Source organism: Salmo salar, unplaced genomic scaffold (genome assembly GCF_965601325.2).
Source record: "Salmo salar unplaced genomic scaffold, fSalSal1 ptg000587l, whole genome shotgun sequence".
NCBI lineage: Eukaryota > Metazoa > Chordata > Actinopteri > Salmoniformes > Salmonidae > Salmo > Salmo salar.
In genome coordinates this window covers 817898-840940 of record NW_027675427.1, presented here as the reverse complement: position 1 = coordinate 840940, position 23043 = coordinate 817898, and the positions used below count along the sequence as shown (strand labels likewise).

Genomic DNA, 23043 nt, shown 5'->3' with positions numbered 1-23043 from the left:
ATTTCTAGCCTACAATCATCAATGTCACTACGAATGTGAAAACAAGACAAAATATGACTATTCTTGCTCATTTTAAGGCAAATATCAAATAATTTTAACATTCATTACAGACGTCAATTGTTGTCCAACATCATGGCTCCACTGTTGGCATCACCTTTTACAGTGGATTACCGCTGTTGTGGGCCTTTAATCATCTGTCTGACTTTGTTGTTCACACAGGAGCGATATGGGACTATCGTGGATCCTCTGGGGAGCCTCAACAACCTCTTGATGCTGAAGAGGCAGAGAAGAGTTGCTCCAGATCAGAACACCTCAAGAAACGCCAGCGGAGACCCACAGGGAAGAGAACTCACTGCTGCTCTGACTGTGGGAAGAGATTCACCTCCCCATCAGGCATTAAAATTCATCAGAGAATCCACACAGGAGAGAAACCTTATAGCTGTACTCAATGTGGGAAGAGTTTTGGTCTATCTGGAAGTCTGACTGCACACCAGAGAACACACACAGGAGAGAAATCGTATAGCTGTGATCAATGTGGGAAGAGTTTTGGTCAATCTGGCCATCTGGTATCACACCAGAGAATACACACAGGAGAGAAACCTTATAGCTGTGGTCAATGTGGGAAGAGTTTTGGTGAATCTGGCCATCTGGTATCACACCAGAGAACACACACAGGAGAGAAACCTTATAGCTGTGGTCAATGTGGGAAGAGTTTTACTATATCTAGCACTCTGACTCAACACCAGAGAACACACACAGGAGAGAAACGTTATAGCTGTGGTCAATGTGGGAAGAGTTTTACTACATCTAGATATCTGACTCAACACCAGAGAACACACACAGGAGAGAAACCTTATAGCTGTGGTCAATGTGGGAAGAGTTTTACTACATCTAGCACTCTGACTCAACACCAGAGAACACACACAGGAGAGAAACCTTTTAGCTGTGATCAGTGTGACAAGAGATTCACAGATAAAAGACCTCTGATCAAACATCAGAAAATACATACATGAAGGAGTTGTTTCATGATATCAATGATATGTCACAATGTAGAATGTTTTAACATTGTAGAAGGAGTATTTTAATGATGTCACAATGTAGAACCCTAAACGTTTGTCCCCTGTTCTATTGATTTCAACATGATATGGATATTAACCTCAGGTGGAAAATCCAGGCTCTGAAATGGAAGAGTTACTATTTATGTGATTTAACAAAAAGAGTTGTGTTACACTTACCATGTTGGTGACCCACTTGAATCAAAATGCAACACTTCAAAATGTAGCGAGCTGTTTTCTACAAATTGTCCTCTGACCAGGGATGTACACATTATCCCCAGATTCCGTGTGGTTTTTGAGCTGTTCGTTTTAACAGGACGTGTAACCTCATCTCCCTCCTTTCGCACAATTGATTGCCAGCAGCATTCTGAAGCTAAGCAGGGTTGGTCCTGGTCAGTCCCTGGATGGGAGACCATATGCTGCTGGAAGTGGTGTTGGAGGGCCAGTCGGAGGCACTCTTTCCTCTGGTCTAAACAATATCCCAATGCCCCAGGGCAGTGACTGCCCAGTGTAGGGTGCAGTCTTTCGGATGGGACGTTAAACGGGTGTCCTGACTCTCTGAGGTCATTAAAGATCCCATTGCACTTATTGTAAGAGTATGGGTGTTAACCCCGGTGTCCTGGCTAAATTCCCAATCTGGCCCTCATACCATCACGGCCACCTAATCAGCCCCAGCTTACAATTGGCTCGTTCATTCCCCTCCTCTCCCCTGTAACTATTCCCCAGGTTGTTGCTGTAAATGAGAATGTGTTCTCAGTCAACTTAACTGGTAAAACAACGGTAGAAAAATAATCCACATGATATCGATGAGTTATGACAAATAAGTGTTGTGTTCCTTTGTTTAGCGACCCCTACATTTAAATGCATCACTCCAAAATGTAGCTGACTGTCTTCTGCAGGTTGTCCTCTAACCAGTGAGGTAAAATATATCTCCCATTTCCATGTGTTTTTTTAGTTGTGTTAGTTTCAACAGCACGTACAACCTGATTTCCCCCCTAATCGATATCAGTGATTTATTGCTACTTGTCAAAACAACAGTGTTTTTGGTGCTTGTGCAGTTTATAAGGTGCTTGTTTTAAAAATTACAAGTAATATGATTATTGTGGCAGATGTTTGTGTATATAGCACATTTTATGTTTAGGTTTTCAATTTATCACAAACTGTTTCTGCATATTGGTTATTGATTTGGACACGTTAAAACTGTTTTGACATTGGGGATATCCCATCTAGCAAAATGACGTTGAAAATATGACTATGCAATCAAATATTGACATTTCATGTAACATTTAGTAGTGATAATTATTTATGCAACCAACTGACAATTTTTTTGGTACAATTATAATGACATTGTTGCCCTGTTTTTAGAATATCAGGGTTCATTCTCAGATGTGCCAACACAAATGTACTAGAGCATGACATTGGGGACTGGGCCCCGTTCCAACAACATGCCTATCTAGTGAACCCTGAAAAGGGAGAGAAGCTCTGCAGTGAGGTGGAAAGTTACTACGGATATTGCAGGAGTTTCCTCTTGAAATCAGACATGTCTGTGGTAAGGACAACTTGGTTTCTGATTGTCTCAAGGGTGGGCAGTCAAAAAGATTAGTTTTTTTGCGTTTAGCTAGTGCGTTGCTATAGATCACAATTTATTTTGACTACACGTTTTTCCGTGTCGGAGATGATTTTTGTTTGGGCTCGTTCCAAGGGGATGAGAGTTCTAGAAGCTAGGGAGTTTTAGGAAGACGAGAGTTCTAGAAGCTAGTGAGTTTTAGGAAGAGGAGTATTGTAGAAGCTAGTGGGGAGAATATATATATTTTTTCTTGTTTATAGTTGTTGACAGCCAGTAGACACCATGTTTATATTGGTGAAGGTGAAGCATTGTAGTTGATTATAATGTGAAATAGAAGTTATTTTCAACTAGTAGAAAAATGAGGAAGGGAAGCGCTACTGAGGTACACAATAGTAAATGTTGGTAGACAGAAGGTGCTCTTTGGTAAAAGGGGTGAGTTGGTCATCAAAAAGAAAGGAGGACCAAGGCACTCTTCATATAATTGATTAAAATGCCTTTATTAGTATGGCAGGTTCAATAGAAACAATGTTTTAAAAAAAATCCAACGCGTTTCGGCTGCATGGCCTTCGTCAGGGAGTACAAAGAAATGATACAATGTCCTCTTTTTAACAGCTTTTCCAATTAGCCCTAATTGGAGAGGGAGTGGTTACAAAATTGATTGGACACACCTAGTAAGCAATACTATACACATTAAAAAGTGAAACACTGTGGCTATGTTATCACAAAAAAGGAAAGGTAATACAACTCCAAGCTAGAGGCACTAGAACACCCAGCAAGGTAGTTCCAACCCTAAACATGTCTGGGAGAGAAGTCAAGAACAAGAAAGCAATCTATTCCCTAGTACACTTGAACCCAACAAAACATGAACAACAGTCTAAACATAGCTGAGGGCAATTGAGAAGAAAGACCACTAGATGATAGCAAATGGACCTATCACAACCCTACAGGAATGGACCTATCACAACCCTACAGGAAGGGTGAGAAATCCATATCTTCATGTAAACCAGGGTATTTAGTGGCCTGTAGTTTGTAAATCCATATCTTCATGTAAACCAGGGTATTTAGTGGCCTGTAGTTTGTAAATCCATATCTTCATGTAAACCAGGGTATTTAGTGGCCTGTAGTTTGTAAATCCATATCTTCATGTAAACCAGGGTATTTAGTGGCTTGTAGTTTGTAAATCCATATCTTCATGTAAACCAGGGTATTTAGTGGCTTGTAGTTTGTAAATCCATATCTTCATGTAAACCAGGGTATTTAGTGGCTTGTAGTTTGTAAATCCATATCTTCATGTAAACCAGGGTATTTAGTGGCCTGTAGTTTGTAAATCCATATCTTCATGTAAACCAGGGTATTTAGTGGCCTGTAGTTTGTAAATCCATATCTTCATGTAAACCAGGGTATTTAGTGGCCTGTAGTTTGTAAATCCATATCTTCATGTAAACCAGGGTATTTAGTGGCCTGTAGTTTGTAAATCCATATCTTCATGTAAACCAGGGTATTTAGTGGCCTGTAGTTTGTAAATCCATATCTTCATGTAAACCAGGGTATTTAGTGGCTTGTAGTTTGTAAATCCATATCTTCATGTAAACCAGGGTATTTAGTGGCCTGTAGTTTGTAAATCCATATCTTCATGTAAACCAGGGTATTTAGTGGCCTGTAGTTTGTAAATCCATATCTTCATGTAAACCAGGGTATTTAGTGGCCTGTAGTTTGTAAATCCATATCTTCATGTAAACCAGGGTATTTAGTGGCTTGTAGTTTGTAAATCCATATCTTCATGTAAACCAGGGTATTTAGTGGCCTGTAGTTTGTAAATCCATATCTTCATGTAAACCAGGGTATTTAGTGGCCTGTAGTTTGTAAATCCATATCTTCATGTAAACCAGGGTATTTAGTGGCCTGTAGTTTGTAAATCCATATCTTCATGTAAACCAGGGTATTTAGTGGCCTGTAGTTTGTAAATCCATATCTTCATGTAAACCAGGGTATTTAGTGGCCTGTAGTTTGTAAATCCATATCTTCATGTAAACCAGGGTATTTAGTGGCCTGTAGTTTGTAAATCCATATCTTCATGTAAACCAGGGTATTTAGTGGCCTGTAGTTTGTAAATCCATATCTTCATGTAAACCAGGGTATTTAGTGGCTTGTAGTTTGTAAATCCATATCTTCATGTAAACCAGGGTATTTAGTGGCCTGTAGTTTGTAAATCCATATCTTCATGTAAACCAGGGTATTTAGTGGCCTGTAGTTTGTAAATCCATATCTTCATGTAAACCAGGGTATTTAGTGGCCTGTAGTTTGTAAATCCATATCTTCATGTAAACCAGGGTATTTAGTGGCCTGTAGTTTGTAAATCCATATCTTCATGTAAACCAGGGTATTTAGTGGCCTGTAGTTTGTAAATCCATATCTTCATGTAAACCAGGGTATTTAGTGGCCTGTAGTTTGTAAATCCATATCTTCATGTAAACCAGGGTATTTAGTGGCCTGTAGTTTGTAAATCCATATCTTCATGTAAACCAGGGTATTTAGTGGCCTGTAGTTTGTAAATCCATATCTTCATGTAAACCAGGGTATTTAGTGGCTTGTAGTTTGTAAATCCATATCTTCATGTAAACCAGGGTATTTAGTGGCCTGTAGTTTGTAAATCCATATCTTCATGTAAACCAGGGTATTTAGTGGCCTGTAGTTTGTAAATCCAAAAACTTTCCCTTTGGTTTAACTGTTTAAGACGGTCCCCTTTTCTAATAGAGGCCGGAACGTGATCAATACCCACAAAATACAGTACTGAAGCAGAGAACATTAAAATAATCATTAAAAATAATTGGGGAATTATCCAAAGTGATACTCTACTACGCCAAGTCTTTCCTGAGCCACCAGTCATAAGCTTTAAAAGATGTCCTACCCTAAATGATAAATTAGTACACAGTTATCTTCCGGGTGACTCTCAAAAAACTTGGCTTGACCACAAACCCAAGGGCTCTTTTAAATATAACCACTGCAGAAATATTGCACAGAAAAAGTATTTTGTAGACACAGCTTCCAAAATGGAGTATTACGTCAAGCATTTCATTAACTGCAAAACCACTCATGTCATCTATAGATTGGAATGTCCACAGTGCAAGGTGTTCTACATTGGACGGACAAAGAGACGCCTTCAAGACCGCCTAGCGGAACACAAGTACGCCATACGGGTAGGCAATGACGACTACCCCATGGCAAGGCACTATAAGTCCTTACACCAAGGCAACCCTGCCTCCATCTCTTCGCCCCAACCCGGGCTCAAACCAGGGACCCTTGCACACATCAACAACTGACACCCCACGAAGCAACGTTACCCATCGCGCCACAAAAGCCGCGGCCCTTGTAACACAAGGGGAAACCCTACTTCAAGTCTCAGAGCGAGTGACGTCACCGATTGAAACGCTATTAGCGCGCACCACCGCTAACTAACTAGCCATTTCACATCGGTTACACCACCGCTAACTAACTAGCCATTTCACATCGGTTACACCACCGCTAACTAACTAGCCATTTCACATCGGTTACACCTACAAGCTGTGGGTATTGATCACATTCCGGCCTCTATTAGAAAAGGGGACCGTCTTAAACAGTTAAACCAAAGGGAAAGTTTTGGGATTAAATATTTATGTCCCCTTAGTGGTTCATCACGTCAGCAAAAGGGAATATGTTCCATTTATGTTTATTTAGTGCAAATTGTCCACTGGTATTGCTGTATGAAAGTGAATTTCCCCCCAGGCATACATACATGTTCTTTGTTATTACCCGAGCCACCTGAGCCACTGCCTGTTCACCCTGCTACCATTCAGAAGGCGAGATCAGTACAGGTGCATCAAAGCTGGGACCGAAAGACTGAAAAACAGCTTCTATCTCAAGGCCATCAGACTGTTAAACAGCACAGAGAGGCTGCAGCCTACATATAGACTTGACATCATTGGCCACTTTAATAAATGGAACACTAGTCACTTTAATAATGTTTGCATATCATTTCTCATCTCATATGTATAAACTGTATCTCAGTCTATGCTGCTCTAGTAGTACTACACTTTAATAATGTTTACATATCATTTCTCATCTCATATGTATAAACTGTATCTCAGTCTATGCTGCTCTGACATTGTTTATCCATATATTTATATATTCCTAATTCCATTCCTTTACTTAGATTTGTGTGTATTAGGTATTTGTTGTGGACAAGCATTTCGCTACACCCGCAATAACATCTGCTGAACACCTGTATGTGACCAACAACATTTGATTTATTATGAAGGTCATTTGTGTCAAATTTACTTTTCCCCTCATTCACCCCACCTCTTTACATTGCTGATGCATAATCAGTGGCCTGACTGTGTCAAAGGCTCATCCTGGTAGATCTGAACCTAATGCAGCTTGGAGTGATCAGATGACAGAAGTCACATTTAGGTGCCAGGTGTAACTGAGGCCATAGATGCTCCATATCCATTACTTTGAGAGTTTTATATAATATGACTAAATGTGTTTCTGTGTTGCAGGGACAGTCAAGAAATGTAACAGCAAGGCCACAGAACATGACATAAGCAGAGCTGTGGGAGACCACTTCAAGCCTCTGGTAGAGCCGGGGGTGGTGTTTACCACTCCACCACGCCTTCAGCAGGCTGGAAAAGTGGGATTGATCTGGTTGATCCATTTGTTTGTGTCCGTTTCCAGTAGTTGAATCCTTTGACATATTGTTGAATTAAACATTTATCTTCAACAAATGCACTGGGTTGGTTGAAAAGTGATACTAAACGTACATACCAGCACTATTTTGACATAGTGGGAGATATACTGAATTTATACTTTTTTCATAATAAGATCGACCAAGATACGTATTGGTTTAGCAAGAGTCTGTTGATTGTCAGTCATTATGTTAATTTCTTTTGCAATATGTTCAAATCAAGCTTTATTTATACAGCACATTTCAGACATGGATGCTTCACAGGAAAAAAAATAAAACAATGAAAATAAACAGAAATATTTACCACAACAAACATAAGATTAACAACTGAAAGACGAATTAGCATTCTAAGGAAAATCCATTGATTAAAATATTAATTGGATGCATGATCCAACCCAAAATATAAGCATGTTTTTAGGAGGGGCTCTGAAAGACACTATGGGGGTGTCCACTGGAAGTTGACTAGTAACAACAACTGGGATCTAAAAGACACCCACCATGAGACCCACTAAATCTGCCCAAGAAGAGGAAAACAAAAGAAAAACCCACACCAAACTTAAAGACAGGAAGCAAACCAAAAAGGTGGAGCAACTAAAGGTGTTGACTCTCCACATGTATCAAGACAACTGGAGCACTGGGCCAGACACTCTTAAATAGAACCTGGACCAGCTCAGGTGAAACACCTTCCCACTAACGAGATGGACAAGCCAGCACAGGTGTAACACATACTGACTAACGAGGTGACACCAATCAGTGCGTCCTACGTGCTAACGAGCTAGACGTGCTAACGGGCTAGACGGGCTAACGAGCTAGACGGGCTAACGAGCTAGACGGGCTAACGAGCTAGACGGGCTAACGAGCTAGACGTGCTAACGAGCTACACGTGCTAAAGTCCAACCTCAAAACATAAATGGAAAAACCAAAGCCTGTAACACCTTAAGACAACAAATATATCCTATATTTTTGTTGGAAAAGTTTGCTCACCACCAACAGAAAACAACTTCCATTTCACATTATAATCAACTACAATGCTTCACCTTCACCAATATAAACATGGTGTCTACTGGCTTTCAACAATTAAAAACAAGAAAAAACACGTATTTCTAAATAATAATATACAATAGGATTCTTTTTTTCGCCTTTTTCTTTCTATAGAATCCTAAAACTCACTAGCTTCTAGAACTCTCTTCTTCCTAAAACTCACTAGCTTCTAGAACTCTCCTCTTCCTAAAACTCACTAGCTTCTAGAACTCTCGTCTTCCTAAAACTCACTTGCTTCTAGAACTCTCGTCTTCCTAAAACTCACTAGCTTCTAGAACACTCCTCTTCCTAAAACTCACTAGCTTCTAGAACTCTCGTCTTCCTAAAACTCACTTGCTTCTAGAACTCTCGTCTTCCTAAAACTCACTTGCTTCTAGAACTCTCCTCTTCCTAAAACTCACTAGCTTCTAGAACACTCGTCTTCCTAAATCCCACTAGCTTCTAGAACACTCGTCTTCCTAAAACTCACTAGCTTCTAGAACTCTCCTCTTCCTAAAACTCACTAGCTTCTAGAACTCTCGTCTTCCTAAAACTCACTTGCTTCTAGAACTCTCGTCTTCCTAAAACTCACTAGCTTCTAGAACTCTCGTCTTCCTAAAACTCACTAGCTTCTAGAACTAGCTCCTTAATATCCGTTGTAACTTTTCACCTCACTGTGGAGCTTCTCTCTCTTTTCAGGGTTCACTAGATAGGCATGTTGTTGGATCAGGGCCCAGTCCCCAATGTCATGCTCTAGTACATTTGGGTTGGCACATCTGAGAATGAACCCTGATATTCTAAAAGCAGGGCAGCAATGTCAATATAATTGTACCAAAAATTGTCAGCTGGTTGCATAAATAATTATGATTACTAAATCTTACATGAATATTAAACATGAAATATAAAAACCAAATGTACACCCCTTTGTTAATATGTATTAGCAATAATTCACTTAATGGTGAGGCATAAAATGTATCTTTTGTCAGGCTTAATGTTTGAGTCCTGCTTCTTCAGTAGTGGAATAAAGACATTTAGCACATGAATGTTGTAAATAAATACTGGAGTGATGTAGGATTGTTCATATAATTGATTATTGTACTGTGACTATGTGTATAGGCTGTAAGTATGTTGAAATTAAATTGTTTTCTTTTCAACTTTCACTTTCAACTAAAACCAAACTTATATTGTATGTCGGGCAAAGTCTTATTTTCAACGACATTTTGCTAGGTGAGATATCCCCAATGTCACAGTTTAAACGCAGAAACAGTTTGTGATAAATTGAAAACCTAAACATAAAATGTAACACAAACATCTGTCACAATAATCATATTACTTGTATTATTTAAAACAAGCAGCTTATAAACTGCACAAGCACCAGAAACGCTGTTGTTTTGACAAGTAGCAATAAATCACTGATATCGATTAGGGGGGAAATCAGGTTGTACGTGATGTTGAAACTAACACAACTAAAAAACACATGGAAATGGGAGATATATTTTACCTCACTGGTTAGAGGACAACCTGCAGAAGACAGTCAGCTACATTTTGGAGTGATGCATTTAAATGTAGGGGTCGCTAAACAAAGGAACACAACACTTATTTGTCATCACTCGTTGAAATCAATTGTGCAGAGAGGAGGGAGATGAGGTTGCACGTCCCGTTAAAACTAACAGCTCAAAAACCACACGGAATCTGGGAATAATGTGTACATCCCTGGTTAGAGGACAATTTGTAGAAAACAGCTAGCTACATTTTGAAGTGTTGCATTTTGATTCAAGTGGGTCACCAACATGGTAAGTATAACACAACTCTTTTTTTGTTAGTCACTTTTTGTTAAATCTCATAAATAGTAACTCTTCCATTTCAGAGCCTGGATTTTCCCCCTGAGGCTAATATCCATATCATGTTGAAATCAATAGAACAGGGGACAAACGTTTAGGGTTCTACATTGTGACATCATTAAAATACTCCTACTACAATGTTTAAACATTCTACATTGTGACATTATATCATTGATATCATGAAACAACTCCTTCATGTATTTTCTGATGTTTGATCAGATGTCTTTTATCGGAGTATCTCTTGTTACATTGACCACAGCTATAAGGTTTCTCTCCTGTGTGTGTTCTCTGGTGTAGAGTCAGAGTGCTAGATGTAGTAAAACTCTTCCCACATTGATCACAGCTATAAGGTTTCTCTCCTGTGTGTTCTATGGTGTACCTTCAGACCACTAGAACTAACAAACCCCTTCCCACATTGATCACAGCTAAAAGTATTCTCTCCTGTGTGTGTTCTATGGTGTATCTTCAGCTGTCTAGATGAAATAAAACTCTTCCAACATTGAGTACAGCTATATGGTTTCTCTCATTTCTCTCCTGTGTGTGTTATCTGATGTGATATCAGGCTTCTTGACTGGGTAAAACTCTTTCCACATTGATTACAGCTAAAAGGTTTCTCTCCTGTGTGTGTTTTCTGGTGTCTCTTCAGACAGCTAGAACGAAAAAAACTCTTCCCACATTGAGTACAGCTAAAAGGTTTCTCTCTTGTGTGTGTTCTCTGATGTGATATCAGGCTTCTTGACTGGGTAAAACTCTTTCCACATTGATTACAGCTAAAAGGTTTCTCTCCTGTGTGTGTTTTCTGGTGTCTATTCAGACAGCTAGAACGAAAAAAACTCTTCCCACATTGAGTACAGCTAAAAGGTTTCTCTCCTGTGTGTGTTCTCTGATGTGATTTCAGGCTAGCTGACTCTCTATAACTCCTTCCACATTGATTACAGCTAAAAGCTTTCTCTCCTGTGTGTGTTATCTGGTGTCTCTTCAGACAGCTAGAATGAACAAAACTCTTCCCACACTGAGTACAGCTAAAAGGTGTCTCTCCTGTGTGTGTTCTCTGATGTGATATCAGGCTACCTGACAGGGCATAACTCTTTCCACATTGAGTACAGCCAAAAGGTTTCTCTTCAGTGTGAATTCTTTGATGTATTTTAAGTTTTACTGAGGAGTTTAATATTTTCCCACTGTCAGAGCAGAAGTAAGATTTCTTCCCTGTGGATCTCTGCAGGTGTTTATTGAGGTGTTCTGATCTGGAGAGACTCTTCTCTGCCTCTTCAGCATCATGAGGTTGTTGAGGCTCCCCAGAGGATCCACGATAGTCCCGTCTCTCTCCTGTGTGAACAACAAAGTCATACAGATGGTTAAAGGCCCACAACAGCAGAAATCCACTGTTTATTTGAGGTAAAAAGGGATGACCAGAGAGTACCCATGAAGTTGTACAACATTTGACAAGACAGTCAAGACCTAAGCAGTGTGCCAGACGACTTTTGGCCTCCAATATAGGCCCCTTTCTGTGTTTGCTAAAATTGCAGTGATGTACATGCAATTTGGTTGTAGAAACTCCTCCATTCTAATGAGGAAACCACTAGTTATGGATGTAGTATATCTGGTAATGAGGAAACCACTAGTTATGGATGTAGTATATCTGGTAATGAGGAAACCACTAGTTATGGATGTAGTATATCTGGTAATGAGGAAACCACTAGTTATGGATGTAGTATATCTGGTAATGAGGAAACCACTAGTTATGGATGTAGTATATCTGGTAATGAGGAAACCACTAGTTATGGATGTAGTATATCTGGTAATGAGGAAACCACTAGTTATGGATGTAGTATATCTGCTAATGAGGAAACCATTAGTTATGGATGTAGTATATCTGGTAATGAGGAAACCGCTAGTTATGGATGTAGGGATTTCTCCCCTAGCTCCACAATGAAATAGGGTGCAGGCCAGGCAGCAGGCTGTTAGCCAGCTTAGTGGAGTCTGCCACTAGCACAGTCAGTGTATTCAGCTCAGCTTTCCCCATTGAGACCGTGTCTGTGCCTCGATCTAGGTTGGGCAAAACTAAACATGGCGGTGTTCGCCTTAGCAATCTCAGTATAAAGACCTCCTCCATCCCTGCCATTACTGAAAGAGATTGTGATACCTCACATCTCAAAATTGGGTTGCTTAATGTTAGATCCCTCACTTCCAAGGCAGTTATAGTCAATGAACTAATCACTGATAATAATCTTGATGTGATTGGCCTGACTGAAACATGGCTTAAGCCTGATGAATTTACTGTGTTAAATGAGGCCTCACCCCCTGGTTACACTAGTGACCATATCCCCGTGCATCCGGCAAAGGCGGAGGTGTTGCTAACATTTACGATAGCAAATTTCAATTTACAAAAAAAAAACAATGACGTTTTCGTCTTTTGAGCTTCTAGTCATGAAATCTATGCAGCCTACTCAATCACTGTTTACAGGCCTCCTGGGCCATATACAGCGTTCCTCACTGAGTTCCCTGAATTCCTATCGGACATTGTAGTCATCGCAGATAATATTCTAATTTTTGGTGACTTTAATATTCACATGGAAAAGTCCACAGACCCACTCCAAAAGGCTTTCGGAGCCATCATCGACTCAGTGGGTTTTGTCCAACATGTCTCTGGACCTACTCACTGCCACAGTCATACTCTGGACCTAGTTTTGTCCCGTGGAATAAATGTTGTGGATCTTAATGTTTTTCCTCATAATCCTGGACTATCGGACCGCCATTTTATTACATTTGCAATCACAACAAATAATCTGCTCAGACCCCAACCAAGGAGCATCAAAAGTCGTGCAATAAATTCTCAGACAACCCAAAGATTCCTTGATGCCCTTCCAGACTGCCTCTGCCTACCCAAGGACATCAGAGGACAAAAAACAGTTAACCACCTAACTGAGGAACTCAATTTAACTTTGCCCAATACCCTAGATGCAGTTGCACCCCTAAAAATTAAAAACATCTGTCATAAGAAACTAGCTCCCTGGTATACAGAAAATACACGAGCTCTGAAGCAAGCTCTCAGAAAATTGGAACGGAAATGGCGCCACACCAAACTGGAAGCCTTCCGACTAGCTTGGAAAGACAGTACTGTGCAGTATCGAAGAGCCCTCACTGCTGCTTAATTGAGGAAAATAAGAACAATCCTAAATTTATTTTTGATACTGTCGCAAAGCTAACTAAAAAGCAGCATTCCTCAAGAGAGGATGGCTCTCACTTCAGCAGTAATAAATTCATGAACTTCTTTGAGGAAAAGATCATGATCATTAGAAAGCAAATTACGGACTCCTCTTTAAATCTGGGTATTCCTCCAAAGCTCCGTTGTCCTGAGTCTGCACAACTCTGCCAGGACCTAGGATCAAGGGAGACACTAAAGAGTTTTAGTACTATATCTCTTGACACAATTATGAAAATAATCATGGCCTCTAAACCTTCAAGCTACATACTGGACCCTATTCCAATTAATCTACTGAAAGAGCTGCTTCCTGTGCTTGGCCCTCCTATGTTGAACATAATAAACGGCTCTCTATCCACCGGATGTGTACCAAACTCACTAAAAGTGGCAGTAATAGAGCCTCTCTTGAAAAAGCCAAACCTTGACCTAGAAAATATAAAAAACTAATCGGCCTATATCGAATCTTCCATTCCTCTCAAAACTTTTTGAAAAAGCTGTTGCGCAGCAACTCACTGCCTTCCTGAAGACAAACAATGTATACGAAATGCTTCAGTCTGGTTTTAGACCCCATCATAGCACTGAGACTGCACTTGTGAAGGTGGTAAATGACCTTTTAATGACGTCAGACCGAGGCTCTGCATCTGTCCTCGTGCTCCTAGATCTTAGTGCTGCTTTTGATACCATCGATCACCACATTCTTTTGGAGAGATTGGAAACCCAAATTGGTCTACACGGACGAGTTCTGGCCTGGTTTAGATCTTATCTGTCGGAAAGATATCAGTTTGTCTCTGTGAATGGTTTGTCCTCTGACAAATCAACTGTACATTTCGGTGTTCCTCAAGGTTCTGTTGTAGGACCACTATTGTTTTCACTATATATTTTACATCTTGGGGATGTCATTCGAAAACATAATGTTAAATTTCACTGCTATGCGGATGACACACAGCTTTATATTTCAATGGAACATGGTGAAGCCCCAAAATTGCCCTCGCTAGAAGCCTGTGTTTGAGACATAAGTAAGTGGATGGCTGCAAACATTCTACTTTTAAACTCGGACAAAACAGAGATGCTTGTTCTAGGTCCCAAGAAACAAAGAGATCTTCTGTTAAATCTGACAATTAATCTTGATGGTTGTATAGTCGTCTCAAATAAAACTGTGAAGGACCTTGGCGTTACTCTGGACCCTGATCTCTCTTTTGAAGAACATATCAAGACTGTTTCAAGGACAGCTTTTTCCATCTACATAACATTGCAAAAATCAGAAGCTTTCTGTCCAAAAATTATGCTGAAAAATGTATCCATGCTTTTGTTACTTCTAGGTTGGACTACTGCAATGCTCTACTTTCTGGCTACCCGGATAAAGCACTAAATAAACTTCAGTTAGTGCTAAATACGGCTGCTAGAATCCTGACTAGAACTTAAAAAATTGATCATATTACTCCAGTGCTAGCCTCCCTACACTGGCTTCCTGTTAAGGCAAGGGCTGATTTCAAGGTTTTACTGCTAACCTACAAAGCATTATGCGGGCTTACTCCTACCTATCTTTCCGATTTGGTCCTGCCGTACATACCTACACGTATGCTACGGTCACAAGATGCAGGCCTCCTAATTGTCCCTAGAATTTCTAAGCAAACAGCTGGAAGCAGGGCTTTCTCCTATAGAGCTCCATTTTTATGGAATGGTCTGCCTACCCGTGTGACAGATGCAGACTCGGTCTCAACCTTTAAGTCTTTACTGAAGACTCATCTCTTCAGTGGGTCCTATGATTGAGTGTAGTCTGGCCCAGGAGTGTGAAGGTGAACGGAAAGGCTCTGGAGTAATGAACCGCCCTTGCTGTCTCTGCCTGGCCGGTTCCCCTCTCTCCACTGGGATTCTCTGCCTCTAACCCTATTACAGGGGCTGAGTCACTGGCTTATTGGTGTTCTTCCATGTCGCCCCTAGGAGGGGTGCGTCACTTGAGTGGGTTGAGTCACTGACGTGGTCTTCCTGTCTGGGTTGGCTCCCCCCCTTGGGTTGTGCCGTGGCGGAGATCTTTGTGGGCTATACTCGGCCTTGTCTCAGGATGGTAAGTTGGTGGTTGAAGATATCCCTTTAGTGGTGTGGGGGCTGTGCTTTGGCAAAGTGGGTGGGGTTATATCCTTCCTGTTTGGCCCTGTCTGGGGGTATCATTGAATGGGGCCACAGTGTCTCCTGACCCCTCCTGTCTCAGCCTCCAGTATTTATGCTGCAGTAGTTTATGTGTCGGGGGGCTAGGGTCAGTCTGTTATATCTGGAGTATTTCTCCTGTCTTATCCGGTGTCCTGTGTGAATTTAAGTATGCTCTCTCTAATTCTCTCTTTCTCTCTTTCTTTCTTTCTCTCTCTCGGAGGACCTGAGCTCGAGGACCATGTCTCAGGACTACCTGACATGATGACTCCTTGCTGTCTCCAGTCCACCTGGCCGTGCAGCTTCTCCAGTTTCAACTGTTCTGCCTGCGGCTATGGAACCCTGACCTGTTCACCGGACGTGCTACCTGTCCCAGACCTGCTGTTTTCAACTCTCTAGAGACAGCAGGAGCGGTAGAGATACTCTCAATGATCGGCTATGAAAAGCCAACTGACATTTACTCGAGGTGCTGACTTGTTGCACCCTCGACAACCACTGTGATTATTATTATTTGACCATGCTGGTCATTTATGAACATTGGAACATCTTGGCCATGTTCTGTTATAATCTCCACCCCGGCACAGCCAGCAGAGGACTGACCACCCCTCATAGCCTGGTTCCTCTCTAGGTTTCTTCCTAGGTTCTGGCCTTTCTAGGGAGTTTTTCCTAGCCACCCCTCATAGCCTGGTTCCTCTCTAGGTTTCTTCCTAGGTTTTGGCCTTTCTAGGGAGTTTTTCCTAGCCACCGTGCTTCCACACCTGCATTGCCTGCTGTTTGGGGTTTTAGGCTGGGTTTCTGTACAGCACTTTGAGATATCAGCTGATGTAAGAAGGGCTATATAAATACATTTGATTTGATTTAGTGTATCTGGTAAATAGGAAACCACTAGTTATGGATGTAGTATATCTGGTAATGAGGAAACCACTAGTTATGGATGTAGTATATCTGGTAATGAGGAAACCACTAGTTATGGATGTAGTATATCTGCCTGGAGCAAAAATGGTGAGCGAAGATTATCGTTTTTCACAATGTATTCTGAATATTACAACGCACTATCAGGACAAGATCAGGAGTGCTATTCAAGGAAACTCACATTAAGCTCTGTGTCTATTCACTAATTCACCACCGTGGGGGAAAACTCAGGGGAGTTCTCATAGGCTGACAGCAAAAATAGCCTCCATTTACAGGTTGATTATGAGTGCATTTAACAATACTTTTAGATTATAATTGTAGGGCTCGTTTGAACCTCCTGCTTAATATGTTTGTGTTACTGTCGCAAATCAACTGCTTTACACTTAAAAAACACTTCAACCAGTAAAATGCTATTTGGCTAGCTTTAACATCAGCCTGACAATGAGGGTTTGTACACTAAGTGTTTAACAAATTGGCCCATAACTTCACCTAACAATAACATAGACCTACTGTAGGACCCATAACTTCACCTAACAATAACACAGACCTACTGTAGGACCCATAACTTCACCTAACAATAACATAGACCTACTGTAGGACCCATAACTTCACCTAACAATAACATAGACCTACTGTAGGACCCATAACTTCACCTAACAACAACACAGACCTACTGTAGGACCCATAACTTCACCTAACAACAACACAGACCTACTGTAGGACCCATAACTTTATCTAACAACAACATAGACGTAGGACTATAAATCATTTAATATTTCAGGTGAAACATGGAAACTAAAATGTCTTTGTCATGACATTTCATAACCTGATCACCAGATAATTTTGTGAATAATCCCACTAGGCTACTCTGTGATGTGTTGTCATTCTAAATGTCCTGAATAAAGGAAAATAGCTCTGTGTGTTGTACAATAGCCTATCCATCAAGGAACAGTTCTCTACACATTATGAGCTAAGTATCTCTGTGTGCAAACAGACTAACGAGACCCCACTGTAAATCAAGTAGACAATAACACATTATAAACATCCATTTGTTAGGGATGTTGGATCCAACATGGAGCACGGCATAACTGTCTTTACCAGAGTAATGAATGAAGAAGCACTTTGGTTGTTGTTGCATGTCGTGATGTTTGTCATGTGACTGTCATTCAGAAAATGATTTCCTGGATCAGCTGATGATAGTTGAACATGTGACTGTAACTAAACAGCTACAGTATTAAGAATTATGTGTAATTATTGAAGAACGACGTTAATGACAGTATCCATTTGGGTGTTGTCAATAAAGTTAAGGTGACTCGGTTAGAACCATTGGATTTAGCAAACTCTGAAATGATTTAGGATTTCTGTGCCCATGAAAACTGTTTTTCCAGCGTAACATAAGGAGACACTAAATGTTACGTAGTTAGAGAGCATTTCAGAGATCTGAATACAAAAAACTGTCCTAACAGGACAATAACCTAAACCACAAGGCCAAATCTACACTGGAGGAGCTTACCAAGATGACATTGAATGTTCTTGAGTGGCCTAGTTACAGTTTGGACTTAAATCGTCTTGAAAGTCTATGGCAAGACTTGAAAATGGCTTTCTAGCAATGATCAACAACATACTTGACAGAACAGGAAGGATTTTAAAAAGAATAATGAATATTCACATGAAGATCAGCCTCCTATTGGATGACATCACGACTTCCCATCAAGCCAACTCATTGAAGGCCTTACTATGACATCACTCACCCCTTCTAGTTTGCAGTTGTTAAAAAAACACTATTTTGCTCAAAACATTTACTTGTTTCCCTTTAGTGTGTTTATAATTTACTGTATTTATATCACTTTTCAACAGGAAAGGACGTCATGAACAATTCATACAGTACAAAAACATATTTGAGTGTAGAATGCCCTTTTAAAAATCACACATTAGTTCAACAACTGCAGAGTTTGTGTCCCTGTTTTATAAGATAGTACTCACTGTATTTACTGGTGTTAACCAGAACAATGTCCCTGTTTTATTAGATAGTACTCACTGTATTTACTGGTGTTAACCAGATCAATGTCCCTGTTTTATAAGATAGTACTCACTGTATTTACTGGTGTTAATCAGATCAATGTCCCTGTTTTATTAGATAGTACTCACTGTATTTACTGGTGTTAATCAGATCAATGTCGCTGTTTTATAAGATAGTACTCACTGTATTTACTGGTGTTAATCAGATCAATGTCCCTGTTTTATTAGATAGTACTCACTGTATTTACTGGTGTTAATCAGATCAATGTCCCTGTTTTATTAGATAGTACTCACTGTATTTACTGATGTTAATCAGATCAATGTCCCTGTTTTATTAGATAGTACTCACTGTATTTACTGGTGTTAATCAGATCAATGTCCCTGTTTTATTAGATAGTACTCACTGTATTTACTAGTGTTAATCAGTTCTCCAGTCTTCTCTTCTTCGTCCTCCTCTAATGTGACAGTAATCTCCCCCTCTTCATCTTTCACTCCAAAAACTGCATCTTCCTCCTTTTCTTTCACAGTAACATCCTCCTCCTCTTTCACTCTGAACGCGTCTTCCTCTTCTTTCACTGTAACGTCTTTCTCTTCTTTTTTCACGGTAACAGCCTCACCCTCTACTTGTTTTTGTATTGTAACAGCCTCCTCTTCCTCCTCCTCTTTCACGAGAGCTTCTTTCTCCGTCCAGCAGACCTCCTCTTCTTTAGCAGGAGGAGAGTAGATTAGTGAACTCATGGTCGGGGATGTTAGCTAGCTAGGCTAATGCTAACTTAACCAGCCAGCTAGTTGACTTACAACGTAAATATTAAATTAAATGGGGTAGCAAGTTGTTTCCACATAAGTATGTTTAAATCATAGTGACAAATAAACCACGAAATTGTCTAAAGAACTTGAATGTTCCGACTTTGTCGGCTAGCGAGCTACCGAGGTGGCTGCAGTTGTTGAAGAAGCGTTCCGTCCACTAAATTATACGTCACACTAGAAACATCGCCTGAAAGACACATATCGCCATCTGCTGTCTGGAGGGAGGAAACGCAGTTGAGGAGGGAAAACTTTTTTTATTCTTCATTGAATTATAATATTATAAAGCAGTTTAGGGAAACGTTTTTTTCTCTCCATTAAATATGAATATTATATCAACACGTACAAAGAGCAACAAGTGTTGTTTGATTAGTTCAGATTTTTTTATTGAGAATTTAAAACAAACTTAACCTCTACTCCACATCTGTATTTCTGATTCAGTCAAATAACTAGATATCAAAATAAGCACCTAGTTATTGATACCCTTGATAAAGATGAGCTAAAATTACTGTATGAAATAAATAAATTAACTTTACCCACTACTAGGATATTTTAGCCCAAAACCTGGTTACCTCTCTGCTAGGAGGCTGAGACTTGGCCATAAGAGGATCTTCCAGCAAAACACATCAACATCCACCAAGAAATGCTTAATTGGGCACAAAATCAACATTTTCAATGGCCATCTCAGTCTTCGGACTTTAACTCCATTGAAAACCTGTGGTTTGAATTGATCAGGGCAGTCCATAAGACAGACTAAATAAATCAAGGACCTGGAGAGATTCTGTATGGAGGAATGGTCTAAGATACCACCCAATGTGTTCTCTAATCTCATAAAACATTTCAGTGTCGTTATTCTCCCAAGGGGAGGGTGCTGGAGTATTGAAAACATGGGAGGCAATAATTCAGACCCCAACCTTTTGAGAATTACATTTTAAACTAAATCTCTTTCTCTGAGCAATTGTATTAGTATAAAATAATATAGGACTAGCTATCGGACTAGGTCTATACTGCTCCTACATGGTGTAACAATACATCATGTAGATGTATATAATGAACAGACTAGGTCTATACTGCTCCTACATGGTGTAACAATACATCATGTAGATGTATATAATGAACAGACTAGGTCTATACTGCTCCTACATGGTGTAACAATACATCATGTAGATGTATATAATGAACAGACTAGGTCTATACTGCTCCTATATGGTGTAACAATACATCATGTAGATGTATATAATGAACAGACTAGGTCTATACTGCTCCTACATGGTGTAACAATACATCATGTAGATGTATATAATGAACATACTAGGTCTATACTGCTCCTACATGGACTAACAATACATCATGTAGATGTATATAATGAACAGACTAGGTCTATACTGCTCCTACATGGTGTAACAATACATCATGTAGATGTATATAATGAACAGACTAGGTCTATACTGCTCCTACATGGTGTAACAATACATCATGTAGATGTATATAATGAACAGACTAGGTCTATACTGCTCCTACATGGTGTAACAATACATCATGTAGATGTATATAATGAACAGACTAGGTCTATACTGCTCCTATATGGTGTAACAATACATCATGTAGATGTATATAATGAACAGACTAGGTCTATACTGCTCCTACATGGTGTAACAATACATCATGTAGATGTATATAATGAACAGACTAGGTCTATACTGCTCCTACATGGTGTAACAATACATCATGTAGATATATACTACCGTTCAAAAGTTTGGGGTCACTTAGAAATGTCCTTGTTTTTTAAAGAAAGCACATTTTTCATCCATTAAAATAATAATACAATTTATCAGAAATACAGTGTAGACATTGTTAATGTTGTAAAAAAATTAAGAAACAAAAAAATTAAACAAATTCACCTTTATTTAACCAGGTAGGCCAGTTGAGAACAAGTTCTCATTTACATCTGCGACCTGGCCAAGATAAAGCAAAGCAGTGCGACACAAACAACAACTTGTTCTTTAACAAAGCTTTTGTAAACAGTGTTGTTGCATAACAATCAGGCAGTAGAACAACAATAATCATCACCCTCTTGACCAATCTACCCTCCCCTTAACATTGGGTTTGATTCAGACCCTGTCAGTGTACCAGGTGGACATTGGGTTGATTCAGACCCTGTCAGTGTACCAGGTGGACATTGGGTTTGATTCAGACCCTGCCAGTGTACCAGGTGGACATTGGGTTGATTCAGACCCTGCCAGTGTACCAGGTGGACATTGGGTTTGATTCAGACCCTGCCAGTGTACCAGGTGGACATTGGGTTGATTCAGACCCTGCCAGTGTACCAGGTAGACATTGGGTTGATTCAGACCCTGCCAGTGTACAAGGTGGACATTGGGTTTGATTCAGACCCCGCCAGTGTACCAGGTGGACATTGGGTTTGATTCAGACCCTGCCAGCATGGCCAGAAATGTATTCCAAGGTCAGTAACTTATAACCACAGAACCACCCCAGACCTTTCATGCATGACTAAAAACACCAAAGTATTAGATTTACTGCCATGGTCTAGTATGTCATCGCCTCAGACACCATTCACAATGCTGGCTGAGGTACTAGTAAAACATGACATATTATTTCCTAACCATTCACAATGCTGGCTGAGGTACGAGTAAAACATGACATATTATTTCCTAACCATTCACAATGCTGGCTGAGGTACTAGTAAAACATGACATATTATTTCCTAACCATTCACAATGCTGGCTGAGGTACTAGTAAAACATGACATATTATTTCCTAACCATTCACAATGCTGGCTGAGGTACGAGTAAAACATGACATATTATTTCCTAACCATTCACAATGCTGGCTGAGGTACTAGTAAAACATGACATATTATTTCCTAACCATTCACAATGCTGGCTGAGGTACGAGTAAAACATGACATATTATTTCCTAACCATTCACAATGCTGGCTGAGGTACGAGTAAAACATGACATATTATTTCCTAACCATTCACAATGCTGGCTGAGGTACGAGTAAAACATGACATATTATTTCCTAACCATTCACAATGCTGGCTGAGGTACGAGTAAAACATGACATATTATTTCCTAACCATTCACAATGCTGGCTGAGGTACTAGTAAAACATGACATATTATTTCCTAACCATTCACAATGCTGGCTGAGGTACGAGTAAAACATGACATATTATTTCCTAACCATTCACAATGCTGGCTGAGGTACGAGTAAAACATGACATATTATTTCCTAACCATTCACAATGCTGGCTGAGGTACGAGTAAAACATGACATATTATTTCCTAACCATTCACAATGCTGGCTGAGGTACGAGTAAAACATGACATATTATTTCCTAACCATTCACAATGCTGGCTGAGGTACGAGTAAAACATGACATATTATTTCCTAACCATTCACAATGCTGGCTGAGGTACGAGTAAAACATGACATATTATTTCCTAACCATTCACAATGCTGGCTGAGGTACGAGTAAAACATGACATATTATTTCCTAACCATTCACAATGCTGGCTGAGGTACTAGTAAAACATGACATATTATTTCCTAACCATTCACAATGCTGGCTGAGGTACTAGTAAAACATGACATATTATTTCCTAACCATTCACAATGCTGGCTGAGGTACGAGTAAAACATGACATATTATTTCCTAATTGTAAAAAAAATCCCCACTGTTTAACCAGAACAACATGAGTTGTGTCCTTCAAAGTGTTAGTCCATAATCATAT

The 23043-nt window shown here is 39.9% G+C and overlaps 2 protein-coding genes across 2 annotated transcripts in view; one reads left to right on the top strand and one right to left on the bottom strand.

Moving 5' to 3' along the window:
- Positions 1-23043, top strand: part of LOC145876405 (uncharacterized) — a 38886-nt gene that overhangs the window by 8864 nt on the left and 6979 nt on the right. The window contains exon 2 of the mRNA XM_082972184.1: positions 220-1009. Within this exon, the coding sequence (XP_082828310.1) occupies positions 220-1009 (790 nt within the window). The remainder of the gene's footprint in view (positions 1-219; positions 1010-23043) is intronic.
- LOC145876425 (uncharacterized) lies at positions 8133-14924 on the bottom strand. The gene is made up of 2 exons (XM_082972196.1): positions 14918-14924; positions 8133-11661 (listed from the first exon to the last, which is right to left on the bottom strand). Exons 1-2 carry the CDS (start codon positions 14922-14924, stop codon positions 10727-10729), a joined length of 942 nt encoding a protein of 313 aa, XP_082828322.1. The 3' UTR covers positions 8133-10726.